At 41.0% G+C, this 15,517-nt stretch overlaps 1 protein-coding gene across 6 annotated transcripts in view; it reads right to left on the bottom strand.

Annotated features, from left to right (window-relative positions):
• Positions 1 to 15,517, bottom strand: part of NELL1 (neural EGFL like 1) — a 317,342-nt gene that overhangs the window by 165,920 nt on the left and 135,905 nt on the right. For all 6 annotated transcript variants that reach the window (XM_058828276.1, XM_058828293.1, XM_058828281.1 and 3 more), the window contains one exon: positions 8,170 to 8,295. In XM_058828276.1, the coding sequence (XP_058684259.1) occupies positions 8,170 to 8,295 (126 nt within the window). The remainder of the gene's footprint in view (positions 1 to 8,169; positions 8,296 to 15,517) is intronic.

The following is a 15,517-nucleotide window of genomic DNA, read 5'->3' as shown; positions in this document are numbered from 1 at the left end:
GTTTCTGTCTCTGTTGTCATGTGAACAAAAGAATAGTGGGCAGTAAGAAATGAAAAGGTTTTTCCGGAAGTTTATTCTGGTGTTCTTGTTATTGTAGTTTGTCAATAAACTTTCTTTATTCCTTTTAAAATTTTATGCCTGGTTTGCTCTTGTTTTAATCCATATCTCACAGCAAGAAATAAGTAATTCGTTTTCCCCCTTTTTGTTAATTACTGGTTTAAAACCACGACAGTTGATTATTTGGTACCTAATCTATAAACAGTGACAAAACTGTGACCTCAACCCGAATAATATTTCCATAATTTTTCTCAAAAAGTTTAGCAAGTTTGCTGATGACACCATGCTCAGTGGTGCCCACCAGAGGGAAGGGATGCCATTCTGGAGGACCTTGACAGACTTGAGAGGTGGGCACCTCAGAAACTCATGACGTTCAACAAGGTCAAGTGCAATGTCCTGCACCCAGGTCAGGGAAATCCCAACCACAAATACGTTGTCTCTCGGCAGAGAAAATGGATTGAGAGCAGCCTTCAGTACAAGAATTTGGGTGTGTTGGTGGAGGAGAAGCTCAACACAGCCCAGCACTGTGCAGCCTAGAAAGGCAACCACATCTTGGGGAGGTACCTGTCCCTTTACTCTGCTATTGTAAGACCCCGCCAGGAGCACTGTGTACAATTCTGAGGCCCCCAGTGTAAGAAGGACATGGATCTGTTGGAGAGTCTAGAGGAGGCCCCCAGAGATGTTCAGAGGCTGCAGAACCTCTCCTATGAAGACAGGCTGAGAGATTTCAGATTTTTCAACCTGGAGAAAAGAAGGCTTCAGGGAGACCTTCCAGCACTTTCCAGCACCTGCAGAGGGCCTGTAAGAACTGGAAAGAGACTTTTTAAAGGGACACATAGTGACAGAACAAGAGGCAATAGCTTAAAACTGAAAGAGGGAAGGTTTTAGTTTAGACATTAGGAAGAAACTCTTTACTGTGAGGATGACAAGGCCCTAGCACAGGTTGCCCAGAAAAACTGTGGCTGTTCCATCCCTGGAAGTGTTCAAGGGCAGGTTGGATGGAGCTCTGAGAAACCTGGTCTAGTGGAAGGTGTCCCTGCCCATGGCAGGAGGAGGCGGAACTAGATGATCATTAAGGTCCTTTAGAACCCAAACCTTTCTATGATGCTATAAAAAATTACATAGGCCAATGTTTTAGATTTGTGAGGCCAGATTTTGGTAGCAGGGGAGCTACAGGGGTGGCTTCTCTGAGAAGCTGCCCCCATGTCCAGCAGAGCTAAGGCCAGACGGTTCCAGGATCGACCCACTGCTGGCCAATGCTGGGCCAATCACAAATGATAGTTATTGCTCAGATGTAATTTCAGCCAGAGAAAAGCAGGGTGAGAATATGAAAGGAACAATTCTGCAGACACCCAGGTAAAGGCTGAAAGAGTGGCAGGAAGCGTTCCAGGTGCTGGAGCAGAGATTCCCTTGCAAACGGTGGCACAGCCCAGGGTGAGGTAGCTGTGCCCGTGGAGGGCCACGGGGCTGCAGAGATCCACCTGCAGCCCATGGAGGAGCTCACACCACAGCAGCTGGATGCCTGAGAGGAGGTTGTGAATCCATGGTAGGTGCATGCTGGAGGGACCTACTGACCTGTGGAGAGAGAAGCTCATGCTGGAGCACATTTCCTGGTAGGACTTGTGACCCTGTAAGGAACTGACACAGGAGCAGCTTGTCCTCGAAGGACGGTACCCCATGGAAGAATGGCCCACGTTGCAGCACTTTGTGGAGAAGCCTTGCCTATGGGATGGACTCATGCTGAATTAGTTCCTGGAGAACTGTCTCCCACAGAAGGGACCCCATGCTGGAGCACGGGAAGGACTCCTCTCCCTGTGCGGTGTCAGGAGCAGCACATGATGAACTGACCATAACCCCCACTTCCATCTCCCTACACCATTGGTGGGAGGAGCTTAGGAAGGAAGGAGGGATGTGGAGGAGGTGTTTTTATGGTCTGTTTTGACTTCTCATTATCCTACTCAGATTTTGTTAGTAATGAATTTAATTAATATCTCTAATTTGAGTCTGTTTTGCCCATGACAGTATTTGGTGACTGATCTCTACTGGTCTTCATCTCAACTAATGAACCTTTGTTACATTTTCCCTGCCCAGTTGAAGACGGAAATGATAGAGAGGCTTTGGTGAGTACCAGAAATCCAGCCATGGTCACCCCACCACAGCAAGATCCTAATGATATTCTTTATAACAGCAAGACCTGAAGACAGCTCTTGAACAAAACAAACCTGAAAACTATTCCACCAGAGACCTGTCTTCACTGCCTGCAGCCCCAGACTTGTGTTTTCAGCTAGCAGACAAATCTATCAATTCACCAACAACAGCCTATCACAAGAAGAGGTGTAACATTTGTTTACTGATTTTCTTGAACATCCAAGTCCCTGCACAGCACTTGAAAAGTGCAAGTGCCACACCAAAAACAACAATGTTGCTTTCTGGAATGCTAATTTAGTTCACAAAGAAGGAATAGTGGAAAAGAAGGTCACTAGATTAGATTTCCAAAAACAGCATTATCTTTCAAAGAGTGACCATATTATCAATTGTCTACCTAAAAGCTTTTATTCAGTTCTTTTACAAACACACACATTGATTCTGGATGCGAGGCCAGCAACCCACCCTTAGAGATTGCCATTTCACTCTGGTGAAACTTGCTGCATTATTAGTATTATTATGGGGTCAACTACATCACCTTGAACCTGACAGGTAAACCCCAGCAACAAAGGCATCAATTTTAGTAACAGCAAACAATTTTAACATTTGTTCTAACCACAGCAAGGAATTTCTGCAGTTGAGCTGCCTGTCACACATAGGGGAGGGGAAGAAAAGATGAGCAGGAGAAAGGATTTCTGATTTTTTTCCCTTGAAAATGAGATTTCTCAGAACTCTTATGTTCTTCTATCCTTTAAGCACAATTTTTTAAATAATATGCTGCAGAAGGGCTTGTTCTGAAAAGTGCAGTACATTCAAAACTGAATGCTGCCCCAGAAACCACACAGGATGGAAGTGAAGGGAATTACAGGATAACTTGTCAAAATCATTAGCTTTTCTTACTTCCTTTTCTCTACCCATACTGTAAATCAAATTCAAATATAAGCTCAAGACCAAGATTTATATTCTAAGACTTCTTCTAAATAATATATTTCTATTCCAAGACTTCTAAGTAATATATTTCTATGTAACATCTGTTTGTTCACAGAATTAGAATACTGAACTGTGTGTTTTGAAAATACTTCCTTTTTCTGAGGTAGATAAAGACTTGGTTTTTCTAAGTAACACACAAATATTTTAGCGACTCATTGCTTTGAGAACCCAAAGGTTAAAGAAATTCTGGGAATATCATCACAGTAAATGAGGACTGAAAGAGGTTCAAAGGCACGGTCCACTACTGGAACATCATGCAGAACAGTAAAATATGGAGGCGGATTATTTTCACAGAGAAAAACATCTGCCAGCATAGCTTTCATGCATAATGAGGAGGGTGCTTGCATAGGTCTCACCCCATTTTGGCAGAGTGGGTAGTGCTGACACATTGGATGGCCAGATAACTTTCCATCCTACTTCTTGAAAAGATAAAAGTTGGACAAAATGGGTTGAGACATTCTCAAGTCCAAAGGAGGCTTCTTCATTTAGAAGAATGGCTATAAGTAACACATGGAAATAGAAAACGCAGAATCTCCTGGCACTCTCATTTGAAAAGGTCTTTAAGCTTTATCACAAAATCAGTGAAGATTTGTAGTAAATAAAAAAATAATTTTAAAAAAAACACCAAAAAAACAAACACAAGCAAACAAGAAAACCCCAAATCAAACAAAATACAGTGTTCAAGCCCAGAGGTGACTACATAAAATGAAACTTATTCTTTGAATGACTGCAGGATTTGAGGAAGTTTTTGGTGTCCTCCCAAGGAGAACATTGCAAAATTAGTCATTATTTTTTAAATGGCTATCGTAGCTATTAAAGGTCAGGAATCTTTTTTTGTGGTCATTGTGATTGTCTTCATAGAAAATGCCAACATTATCCAAAAATAGATGAAACCACACTGTTTTCTCTTCCTAGCAGCATGATATATGTGGTCATTACAGGTAACTTATAGCTTATTAAGATGAAAAAGTATTTCCATACTTGACTGAATGGCAGTGAGACATAGGAACTACCTATTCGAGTTTCAAAGTACAGAAAATCATATATATAAATTTTTAAAATCATGCCAGAGAACAGATGCAGCCCATCAAAAATAAAAGTAAAATATTCTTATTACATAATTTATAATGTTTCAAAATTTATAAAATGAAATAATGCACTTCTGAAACAAACTCCCAAACTGCTATATTAGAAGAAAGCAGTCCAAGAGAACTTATTCTTCAACAAGCATTCGGGGTAAAAACAAGTGAGAATCAATCAAATGCTTTAAATCAGTAGATTTCAGCAAATGAGAACATCTGGAGCAGCAAATCTTGCTGCCAGTTTCAGAATGGACAAAACTGATTTACTGGAGTACAGATAAACAACCTGTCAGTGCCACAGGAAGAGACTGAAAAGCAGCTTCCTATTCCAGGGTAACTTTTCTTAATAAAACCGTCTTTCACTCAACAACTTAATTAACATTCAGTGCACAAAGGCCTAGGAACAGGTAAGCAGAAAAACGTAATGTACCTTTCTTGGTGAACACAGGTTGAAGTTATTACTAGGCTGACTAATCTGTCTCAGAATACCTCATCATCCCAGGTCATTTGCTTATGTGAGACTGGACACTGATTACTTTTTAAGATAGTCACTACTTGATTTAAGTCATAGGTGAGAGTTTAATACAACTGTAGACTTCATCCAGAATAATGTTTTAGTCACTCTGTCCATATGACTGCATTTTCTATGCAATCAGCACATCTTCCAACACAGCAGCTTTGTCCTGGGGTGACTTTATGATACTGGTATCCCCAATCGTCTGGTTTATGTTATATATTAAGTTCTGCACCTTTAAGACTGACTCTGAGAGCAAGAGAGGGGGGTAGAAGAAGCCGCAGTTTGTGTTAAAGAAAACATCACTCCCACACATCTCGCTCCTGGACTGTGTTGTCTGCAGCACGGACAGACAGCGGGACAGAGCTTCTCCCTGGTTTTTAGTTAGTTTTAGCTAGCTGAGGCAGAGTTCCCCGGACTTTTGTTTTTTTTCCTTTTTTTCTGGATCTGTGCAAGCCTGCTCTGGACTGAACACCCAGCCAAACCCCGGGAGCTCACGCCTGTGGCCCACCGGGCCCTGGGCCTCGGCACTTTCCAGCGCCGGAGGGACTGATAAGAACCTGAGCGAGCCGAGCTTCACCACATGAAAAGGACTTTTCTTCCTAGATTTGCCACCCCATCGAACAGCAAGAGGTTTTATTACTATTATTTAATATTACTCAATTTCTGTTAAATAAACAGCTTTTTCCACTTCTCTCCAAAGAATTTTTTTTTTTTCCTCTCTTTTCCCGGACCAGAAAGTGAAGAGGGGCATTTCCCTGGGGAAATCCCCATTTGGAGTTTTCCTCCCTAATTTGCCCTAAACTAGGACAAGCTTCTTACTGATAACCACAGAAGTTCCTACTTCAGAGTTGGAAACTATTATCCAAAATTGTTTTGGGAAAAAAAACTTTCAGCAATGTCAAACCAGCAAAAATTAGTTCAATTTCATTAAGATACAGTGTTTTAAAGAAAATACTGGAAGTAGCATAGTTAAAATTCAGCAGTATCCTAATGAATTTTATCTTGCTCAATTCAAATTGAAATAGCATTTCACCAGTCATTCCTTTTATAAAGATAAAACCCCGTCAATATCAAATTGAAACATTTCATTCAGCTTAAAAAATATTTCTGATTTACACCTTCCACATACAGATTTACATCCTCCACATACTTTCCACCTTTTGAAAGCTACCAGAGCAGGGGGATCAGATACCAAGCACATGCTGCCCCGCAACACACAGAATCTGCTCAACTGCAAATGACTTTTTACCTTGATGAACTAGACTCAGGCTTCCCAAACATGATACTTCCTGCTCTATGGAAAAACTCTGCTTTAGGATCAGTAGCGTACAAAATACAATGCCATGCATGTGCCTTAAGTGCTTACATCTGAAATTTCATCTTTATCCTGAAGCCATCAGAGCCTTACCCCATACACACAAAGTTTTAAGCAGAATACCAATCCATCTCAGGCGTTCAGATTTGTTTCCAAATACATGGTTCAGTAACAAGAAAATTTCTCATCTATTCAGTTTGAATAAGGAGCAACAAAATTTTAAAGACCTGAGTAATAGCTACAGTCTATTGTGCCTGCTGAACATTTGCTGTCAAGGGGAAATTACTTAAGTATTTGCTGCCTGAATTTTTTTTATTATTGCTTTTTTTTAATCATTACTATTACTGCTAAAAGTCTGTTTAAGCATAATGTGAAATACAAAGACAGGATTAGTGCTTCTATTGCACAGTATTTATTTTAACTACATTTAATATTATAACAAACATTTATTTCTACAACAGGCAATGAACCAAGTTTCTCCAGATCTATGTAATGCACTTGCTCTGCTTTTTAATGACAATGACAAAAATGAAGTGTTCTTTGCAAGACAATAAACCTTCAAGAAATAGTTGTCTCTCTCATTCCATTATTTGTTCTTACACCTGCTCTGGATTCTTTGTGTGCATGCACTTTAAGTGAGTGTTCCCTCATTACTGTCAAGCAACTTGTCTTTCCACTTCACACTTTCCCAGTGTATCACAAATACCTTGCTTTCTATACCCTTTGCATGCCTAATGATAGTGCCTTGCTGGAAAGAAAGGCACATTAGGAAATTAGTAGAACATATATGGAAAAGCAAGAGTCAGATTATAAAAACCACTCACCCCATCACTGTGATGCTTGATACCTCACACAGCACAGAATTTAAGGTCTGAATCTGTCATGTCACATTGTAAAAAATCAAGAAAAACTGAAAAGAGACAGATTACACAGAAGTAATGTCTCTTTGGGTAAAATAAAAATCAGCTTCCTGACAGCTATTTAGTATCAGCCTCTCTCAAGAGATAAGCAGGACTTTCCTATGGTTTTATAAATTATATAGTATTAGCTAAAAGACATGCTGTCATTATGAAAGTCAACATTTCCTATGACCTTCCCTAAGGATAACATGCATTACAATGTAGTTAATCCAGGCTGGAAATCATTCTCATATTGAATATTTCTGTGCCACCTTTCCCCTTCAGAAAATAGCTTACCCAACACCATTCTAAATATGGTATCGCATTGAGCTGATTTATATCCATTTCAGTAAACTTACCTGATATTTTCCTCCTCTGCATGACAAGTGCACCACCAAAATAATCCCAAAATCAGATTTTCTGGATTGTCATTGAAAGATGTTACCCAGCTAGATGAAGTTAGGATGAGCAGTTCAGCAGCTTCTCACATTTTTCTGAGACTTCCAGAGACGGTCCCTTAAAAAACCCTAGATGGAAATGAGGCCCTACCTACTTTCCACTAGGAATTTTTCGAGCTCATTTTGCAGATAGAGATCTTTAAAAAAACCAACTAGAGTTATTGTCTAATGCTATCCACTTGCTGTCTTTCCTAAACAGCATATCATAGTTCTTGAGACATTAATTCTCAGCATTAACAGCAATTTCCAAACCACCTAACAATTTAAGATTTATACATTTCAGTTTTCCTTTTGCATATCTGTCTCAGCTCTATCCAGAAAGCCTCTCCTCATGGGTAACTTCTCATGTTTCAATACACTAACCAGTTTCAGACCACAGCTGATGGCTATTTCTTCTCACAACACATGATCTCAGTCTCTGCACCTCTCACAGAAGGCTGATGTGGGTCACAAAGGGACTGTGTCTTGGCCGGCAAGGGCCCTCAGTGGGTGCACCACACCCCTTCTTCAACCACCTTCTAAATTAATCCCAAAGGGCCCAAACAGGGGAAAGGCACTTCCTACCACATTTATCTACCCTACTTGTGCCTAAATTTTATCCTGGCAAAGGGTCAGCTGCTGTGTGGCATCTGGGACTAGACAGAAAGTAGGTAATACACACAAGACACAGAATGTGACAGTGCTACTGCTGTACCTGAGAGCTTACCTGTGCAGGAGAAGTCATCCACACGGACATATCCTGAGACACAGTCGCAGCGATAGGACCCAGGCAGGTTAACACACATGGTGTTGGCGTGGCAATAGTGCATCTTGGCAGCACACTCATCAATGTCTGCAGGGAAGAAACACCCAGGAAAGTTACAGTCAGACTTAATGAAATGAGTAACATGACATTACAGAAAATTAATTCCATTTACAATTCCAAAGGCAATCTGTTTAAACACTAGTACTAAAAAACAAGGCAAACTCAGTAAAAAATAGCTCTTAAAATAGGGCTAAAACTCCTGTAGCACAGCAATGTGTTCCTTCCCACTGTTCATGAAACATTTTTTCTTTTTTTAATTCTGGAAAAGAAACATATATTTGAGGGTTTTTTGCAATGTTAAAAAACCAAAAACTGGTGCAGTTTACACACATAAACACATAAAATAGGGTCAAAGTATGGAATACTGAAAATCCTAACTCTTAAAGGCACAGTAACTCCATACAGCATGGTATCAGTTGCAGTGCTGGTCAGATATGCCACACATTATTTGCCAGGACAATGCAGGAGCTGATTCCACTGCCCAGCTGAACTGCAAGTTCTCCACACTCCAGATTCACCCAAGTGCTGTGGCCCTGGACACACGGTTCTGCTGCAGGAATTACAGGCCAGGACTCTGTGCCACCTCCACATGTCACACAAGCAGAAGACTGAACCAGTCACCATAAACCATTTTATGATTTGCATCATGTCAAAGCAAAAAAAACACATGATTAAGGATCAGCAAAAATTTGACCTCGTGTCTCCACTTAAGCAATCTCTATTGCTGCTGCAAATCCAAAACTCAAACCTGTTTTCACAATAGTGACTCAAACCTATCATTTACTTGCCTGTTTAAGTATCTCAAAGCTGTTATATTACAAACTGTAAAATCTTCTCCCTTCCTTTTTTACAAAACCAGACATTATATAGAAGAATTTTCTTTATTTTTTCTCAGCAGGATAGATTTTCTGCTTAGCAGCACAGATTTTACATGAAGTAATTCATGGTTTTCAAAATATTAATTCTAGCGTTACGTATGTCCAACACAAAGAAAGATGAATCAGAGACATTTTTCCCCCTATAGAAATACAGGGGGAATTGTTCTTTCTGTTATTTATTGTTCACACTCTGGAAAGGTATCAATTGACAACACAGCTGAAGAAACTTCTCAGCTTGTAGAGTGCCAATGAGTTGGTCACCCCACTGTGCAGCCTCCTATCACATTCCTCTGCACAGCCATCTACAGTCTCCCTTCTCCCTCCAAACAGCACTTATAGAAACACAGCAAGTGATTAGCACCGAAACATCAGTACTCAGTCCCAGAATGGGAGGGGTGGGGGAGGGGGGAGTTTAATTGTACACATGTTAATTGTTGGTTACCTAAAATCAGGTATCTTGTTTTACCTTCCTAAAGTGAAGCAGCTGCAGTTGAGATACATCCCCATTTTCCAGGTTCTGAAAATGAAACACATGACAGCTACACTCACACTTCCTACATTACAGACATCTGTCCAGACAGAGCTACCAGCTAAATCTCTTTGTGCTGGCCAGCAAACAGCTGTCAGTTGGCAGCGATTTCTGACTGCTGCCAACTTGGGATGAATTAGAAATGATGACCTGGAGGCAAAATACTTTGTATACCACTGCGAACACTTTAAATTATCTCACTCTTGCATTTTTGTTGTTTCAGTTGCAGTGCCACTTGATGAAATGAATTTTAAAAAGTCAGGAGCATCAATATATGAAAGATAAAAGCCAGGAAAAATCCTCCCACATGTCTTGTTATCACACCGCTGAGTGCTCAAGCCACTTGGGAAACACTCAGGTGTTGACGTGTGTTCACACTTATCTGCTTGCAGACTATTTTTAATAGGCCTTTGGAGTGTAGCTTTGAGGAGTTTTGCTCTTGCATATCTAATAATTTTCTAGCATAAAAGGAAAAGGAATGAAAAGATGTCGGCAAAGAAAGCAAGAATGTCAAAACAGCAACCAGTTCACCTGAAAATTAACTTTATTCACTACCCTTCATCTCCAGCTCCCTCACTACATTTCTCTTTATTCCCCCCAGGGGAAGTGAGAGGATTAAAAGTCTCAAAGGTGAAGGAATTTGAAACTTGATTCATTGCAAGAAAGGCCCATGTTGCTGTAACAAAAAATATGAGAATACCCAGAGATAAAAAGAAAATTCACTACCTGTATGGAAATACTGCCATAAGAGAATATCTCAAAAGGTGACTAAGGACTTCAAGTGATGAATTGACTATAAACAGAAGAATTGAGAAAAACTGGTAATGGGTTGCTGCAGAAATTCCAGAGCCCAGGAAGAACAAGCCTGGGCCTGAAACAGGAAGCAAAAGTTAAAAAAAAAATCTGTCTCTTCAAACTTTGTTAATTTATTTGTCTTTGCAATCTTTAAATTTAAATTTAAATGCAAATCTTACATTTTCCATAAACCCTTTCAGCATTTCAGATTTTCTTTTACCTTTGCAGTATTAGCTTTCTACTAATACATGCATTTTCTTTAGAGAGAATAATATTGAGAGGTCAAAACTGGCAACAGAATTTTCTTATTAAAGCCTGTAGGGCAATACTAAATCTGTTTCTCTGGACCACAATGCTACGAATACTTTTAAAAGGTTAGCTATTCATCACAAAAAGCTTTGGGTTTTCACCTAATATTGTTAGAGTAAAAACCATAAAGCACACAGTGGTATATATCACCTCAGATGTAATGGAACTCAAATTGTGATTCATGTGTATGGATTGCTTGTCGCATTTGAAATATTAAAGCTCATCTTCTAGTAGTCTTTCGGGGTGACAAAAATACATGATTTATGATTCTCTCTAGGGTAGTGAAGTAGTTTGTTTTTCTTTTAAAAAGGCATACTTATGGTCTTTAAAATGAGACTTGACACAGCATAATTATCATGCATATATCACCAGCATCAGCTCACACTTTGCAACAACAGAGATATTTGGGCTCCAGCTTGCAGCAAGGACTGGTGTGTTAAAATGGTGGGTTGGCCTGGGAAGGGACTGGTACCCCATTGGGTTCAAGTGTCTCCTCAGCAGACAGTGAAACAGAGTTCATTATCAGTGCAGAGCTCTCCTGCTTGAGGTTAGGTGTCCTTCCTTTAGTTCTGGCTCACCTGTGGAATTTTTACCCATTAGCTGCCGGGAAAACCTGATGGCTGATACTTAGTGGGTGCTTGAGAAAGAAACACAAAGAGTTTGGCTGGGCCGGGGGGAAGGAGGGCAGGAAAAAGGGAGGGTGGGGGCAGCTGAGGGCTGGCTGGTTTCTTCAGCTTCAGAACAGAACACTCGCTGGGAGATGCTGCACCTTGGAGAAGGGAATTTCGCCATCTGCTGCTTCTTCTTTTTTCTTCTTCGCTGGTGGGCCTCGCACCCCCTGTCCTGCTGGGATGTGCCAGTGCCAGGCACCGCCGCGGAGCCGCTGCTGATACACCTCAGCCACCGGCCTGGGATCTCAGCTCATCCCTGCTGTTCCAGCTGAGTGTTCCTCAGAGCCCTGCAGGAGGACCGGGACCGACTGCCCGAGGGGTTTGTGAAGCAAAGCCTCTCCTCCATCCCTTCCCGTCTCAGCCGAGAAAGCTGTCACGGGGTCCCTGGTTCTGTTCTGTTGTTAACGCTGTAGATATTGTTGTTTGTTTGCCTTGTTATAAATACTAGTAAAGAAGTGTTATTCCTATCCCCAGATCTCTGCCTGAGAGCCCCTTGATTTTCAAAATTAGAGTAATCCAGAAGGAGAGGGTTTATATTTTCGTTCTGAGGGAGGCTCCTGCCCTCCCTAGCAGACATCTGTCTTCCAAAACCAAGACAGATTTTGTCACCCAATGTGGGGCCTGAGGGCACTGAGGGAAAAAGGGCGAAAAAGGACTAACAGTTCCCACATAACTTTTGTGTGCTGGATATAGAAACCTCGTTAGGTGAAACCATGTTGTTTAGCTTACCCAGGTTCAGGTGGCCTGTGGTCACGGCTATACTTCTCCCATTTGCTACACCTTACCTAAATATGGGTCCTATAACTAAAGCTGCTGTGGCTATTATCCAGTTTGTTTTGTGGGTTGGTAAGATGAGGAATTCATGGATGTTTAACGTCCTCTTGAAGGTGGGCACATGGATTCAGAGCTATCACACACTTAACTGCATGGTTTTGGGGTTACTGTAGTAATGGTACGCACTGTGAGGAAATGACGCCAGAGGAAATTTTTTCCCAACCTTTCACCCAGTTCCTTGGGCCTACCCCACCAGTTTCCAAAGGGTTAAAATCTCTAAATGTTAATGATATCATACAGTGTCTGGAGCTGCTGATGTGCCTATTCTATTTAGCATTCAGAGATAAGGGGAGATTGATTAGGATAAGCACCCTGACACCTACCCCAGAGACTAGGGATGCTGCCCCAGAGCCTGCCCCTGCCCCACAGCCCACCTCAGAGAGATGAACCACCCAGAGTGGGTGGGGGTTCTGGTGAGGGAGATGTGTGAGATGGCCCACAGGCTAGAGTGCATTTCCTCAGCTGCTGGGAAACCCTCCCCCTGCCCCAAAGAGGGAGAGTCTGATGGTGCAGCAGCGGAACCCACAGACATTACAACCGTCTAGGTTCCAGCTGAACCACAAGGGCAGTCACAGCCAGCAGCAGTTGCCCCTGTCAAAACACGGAAGGCTAAGGCGAAATCAGAAGATAAGAAAGGAGGGCACTCACAATCCACAAGCCAAAGGCTGAAATCATCACCGAGTCCCTGACATATGAAAGTCACCATAATCTGCAAAAAGACATTGTGAGGCAGGGTGTGAGGCTTATGCAAGCTGGTTACTTTGTGTCTGGGACCTTATGGATGGTGGTGAGGTAAGGAATGTGGAACCCTTGACCCAGGACTCAGGTGTGAATCAGGTATTCGTAAGGAAACAATCTTGAAACAAAGGACTCTGCCTCTGTAATTGTACACCATCCTTCCATGCATTTAACAATAATCCCATTACACATTAGTAGTGTCATCACCTGTCGTTTGGGAATCATTTTCAGTTTAACTACTGAAAGAAAGTAACATACAAAACAAAACAAACTAATAAGTGTTCCAGAGCACTAACAGATTATGTATTTTTATCAGATTCAATTACTCCATTTGCAACTATCTCCCAGTTACTCATTCTCCTGTTGGAGAATATACCAAACTAAATTAGAATTTTTGAGAACTCTGTAGGGAAGCAGAGGCAGAAAATCAGAAACGGGGGGGATGGGGGGGGGGGGGACACCCAAGCTTTGCAGAAAGCTCTGATGTCTAATTCATTATTATTATTAATATGGGGGAGGATTCCCCTCCCCTCTTTTTATTCAAGTCAGTACCATGCATTGACTGGAACTATATTAGACCCTGGTCAACATAATTAGAATTTTTAAACATGTGAAATCAAACAGTGTTTCTATTAAAGTAATGTCAAATCTGAAAGTATGCTCACAAGCTGATGGAATCATATCAATGAAGTTTCAAAACCAGCAGAGTACAGTAGAGCAGTAGTAGTAGAGCATGAGAGCTCCTAAAATTTCGGCCACCTTATGCTTATGCAAAAATCAATACATGCCATTTTCACTCCACTGACTTAGTTGTTCCTTGTTCATTATATTTATTTGCTCTCCAAATTCTCCCTGATTCTGTTCTCTCCTGCTTTTATCTCCTTTCCACTGTCAAACTCACTTGACTTCAGCTCCAATTGCCTTTCTATTTTCCCTTTTCACCCTCCCACTGCCTGTCTTCTTCATATACACCTCTCATACCCCACACCTGATTTTAACCTTTAGCACAGGCCTGGTTTCTCAAATTGTGCACCAGAAGCCTTTGGGAGCCATAAAGCACTAGACACAGCAGTCAGCACATCCCCATGAGATAGCAGCAGTTCAGCCTCCCCCAACTGCCTGAGTAAGAAGGGACTAATTACTGGCAACAAATGTTTAGGCTAGCCTTGAAACTGTTTATATAACTGTTTACCAGCTTGCTGGGTAGCAATTCATCTCCTCCGTGGCAGGGCAGCAGTACAACTCTGCCTTGGGGATGGAGTTACTGCCCAATCAGAGGCAGGGAAAGAGCCTAAAACAAGAGCAGATAAACCAAAGAAAACAGTCCCTTTCAACAAGGCTGAGAATATATTCCCTAATGTCATTAAGTAACTAAAAAGTAAAAAATGCCCTTCATAAATTAGGGCTGGTGTAGCATCACCTGGGAATCCAAAGGCAATAAAATAATTGCCAATATAATAATATCAGAAAGTACTATCACTTTGACTTTTAGAGCATCATTAAAATGGTGCAGCCTCTTCCTCTGGGCAGAGGATTTAAGTGCTTTACACTGATATACCCACTTTATGATCAGGACAAGAGTATCAATATTCCACATCTGTTTTCTGTCTATTTAACTGCCCTTCTAGGGATGGAAACTGCATGACTATCAGGTTAAACAACTAAACAAGTATTTTAAAGCACACATTCACACACAAATCACACTTAAACAGTCATACTTTCCAGTGCAGACCAGTCCCAAACAATGGTAGCATTTCTGAGAAGGACAAAAATGAAAATTTAAGTGAAGGTACCTTCCTGGTCTTTAGTTCAACAGTATTAAGCTTAAATACTTTTACCATTCACACTCAAAGAAGCAATTGATTATTCTCTAAAAGAGATCACAACATTTTGCTACCTGTTTCTCAGCTACAGTAGTGTCCCTCTCAGGAAGTTTTTCCTTTTATTATGCTATAAAATTCTGCTTCTCTCTAAGGAAAATTGAAAATTTGCACTTCCACTCCCTTTTGTGCTTTCCATCATTACAGTGGCAAACTATGTGCACTGGTTTGGTGGCATGGACCCAAAGAAACTCGAGATCTCTGAGGATAAAACGAGTTTAAGTTGACGTTTTCCCAAAGATCATTTCAGTCATTTCAAAAGCTGCCATTGATGTGTTAATGTTAAAGACAATATAAGTAATGTGGTATTGTTTTTAACAGAAAGAAGCTGTTTTCTTAACCCTCAGTGCATTCATTTGATAAATACATTAATAGAAAATGTTCACAGACTTCTTTTTTTAAAATGTTTGCAGCTATAGCTCTTAGGGATGGTTGACACCTTATTCGTAAGTTATCTCTGACAGTTGCAAGAAAGTTATTTTAAAAAATACACAGCCAGAATTCACATATGATAGCACAGCTTAAGAGAATGCAGGAAAAAAAATAATCACAGAAAGCAGAATGCAACATTTGGGGAAACAGATTTTGGCTAAGAGCAGCAGCTCAGTGATTTCC

This window comes from Poecile atricapillus, chromosome 1 (genome assembly GCF_030490865.1).
Source record: "Poecile atricapillus isolate bPoeAtr1 chromosome 1, bPoeAtr1.hap1, whole genome shotgun sequence".
In the NCBI taxonomy this organism is placed as follows: Eukaryota; Metazoa; Chordata; class Aves; order Passeriformes; family Paridae; genus Poecile; species Poecile atricapillus.
Note: the sequence above shows the minus strand (reverse complement) of the source record. Positions and strands in the feature narration are given on the sequence as shown.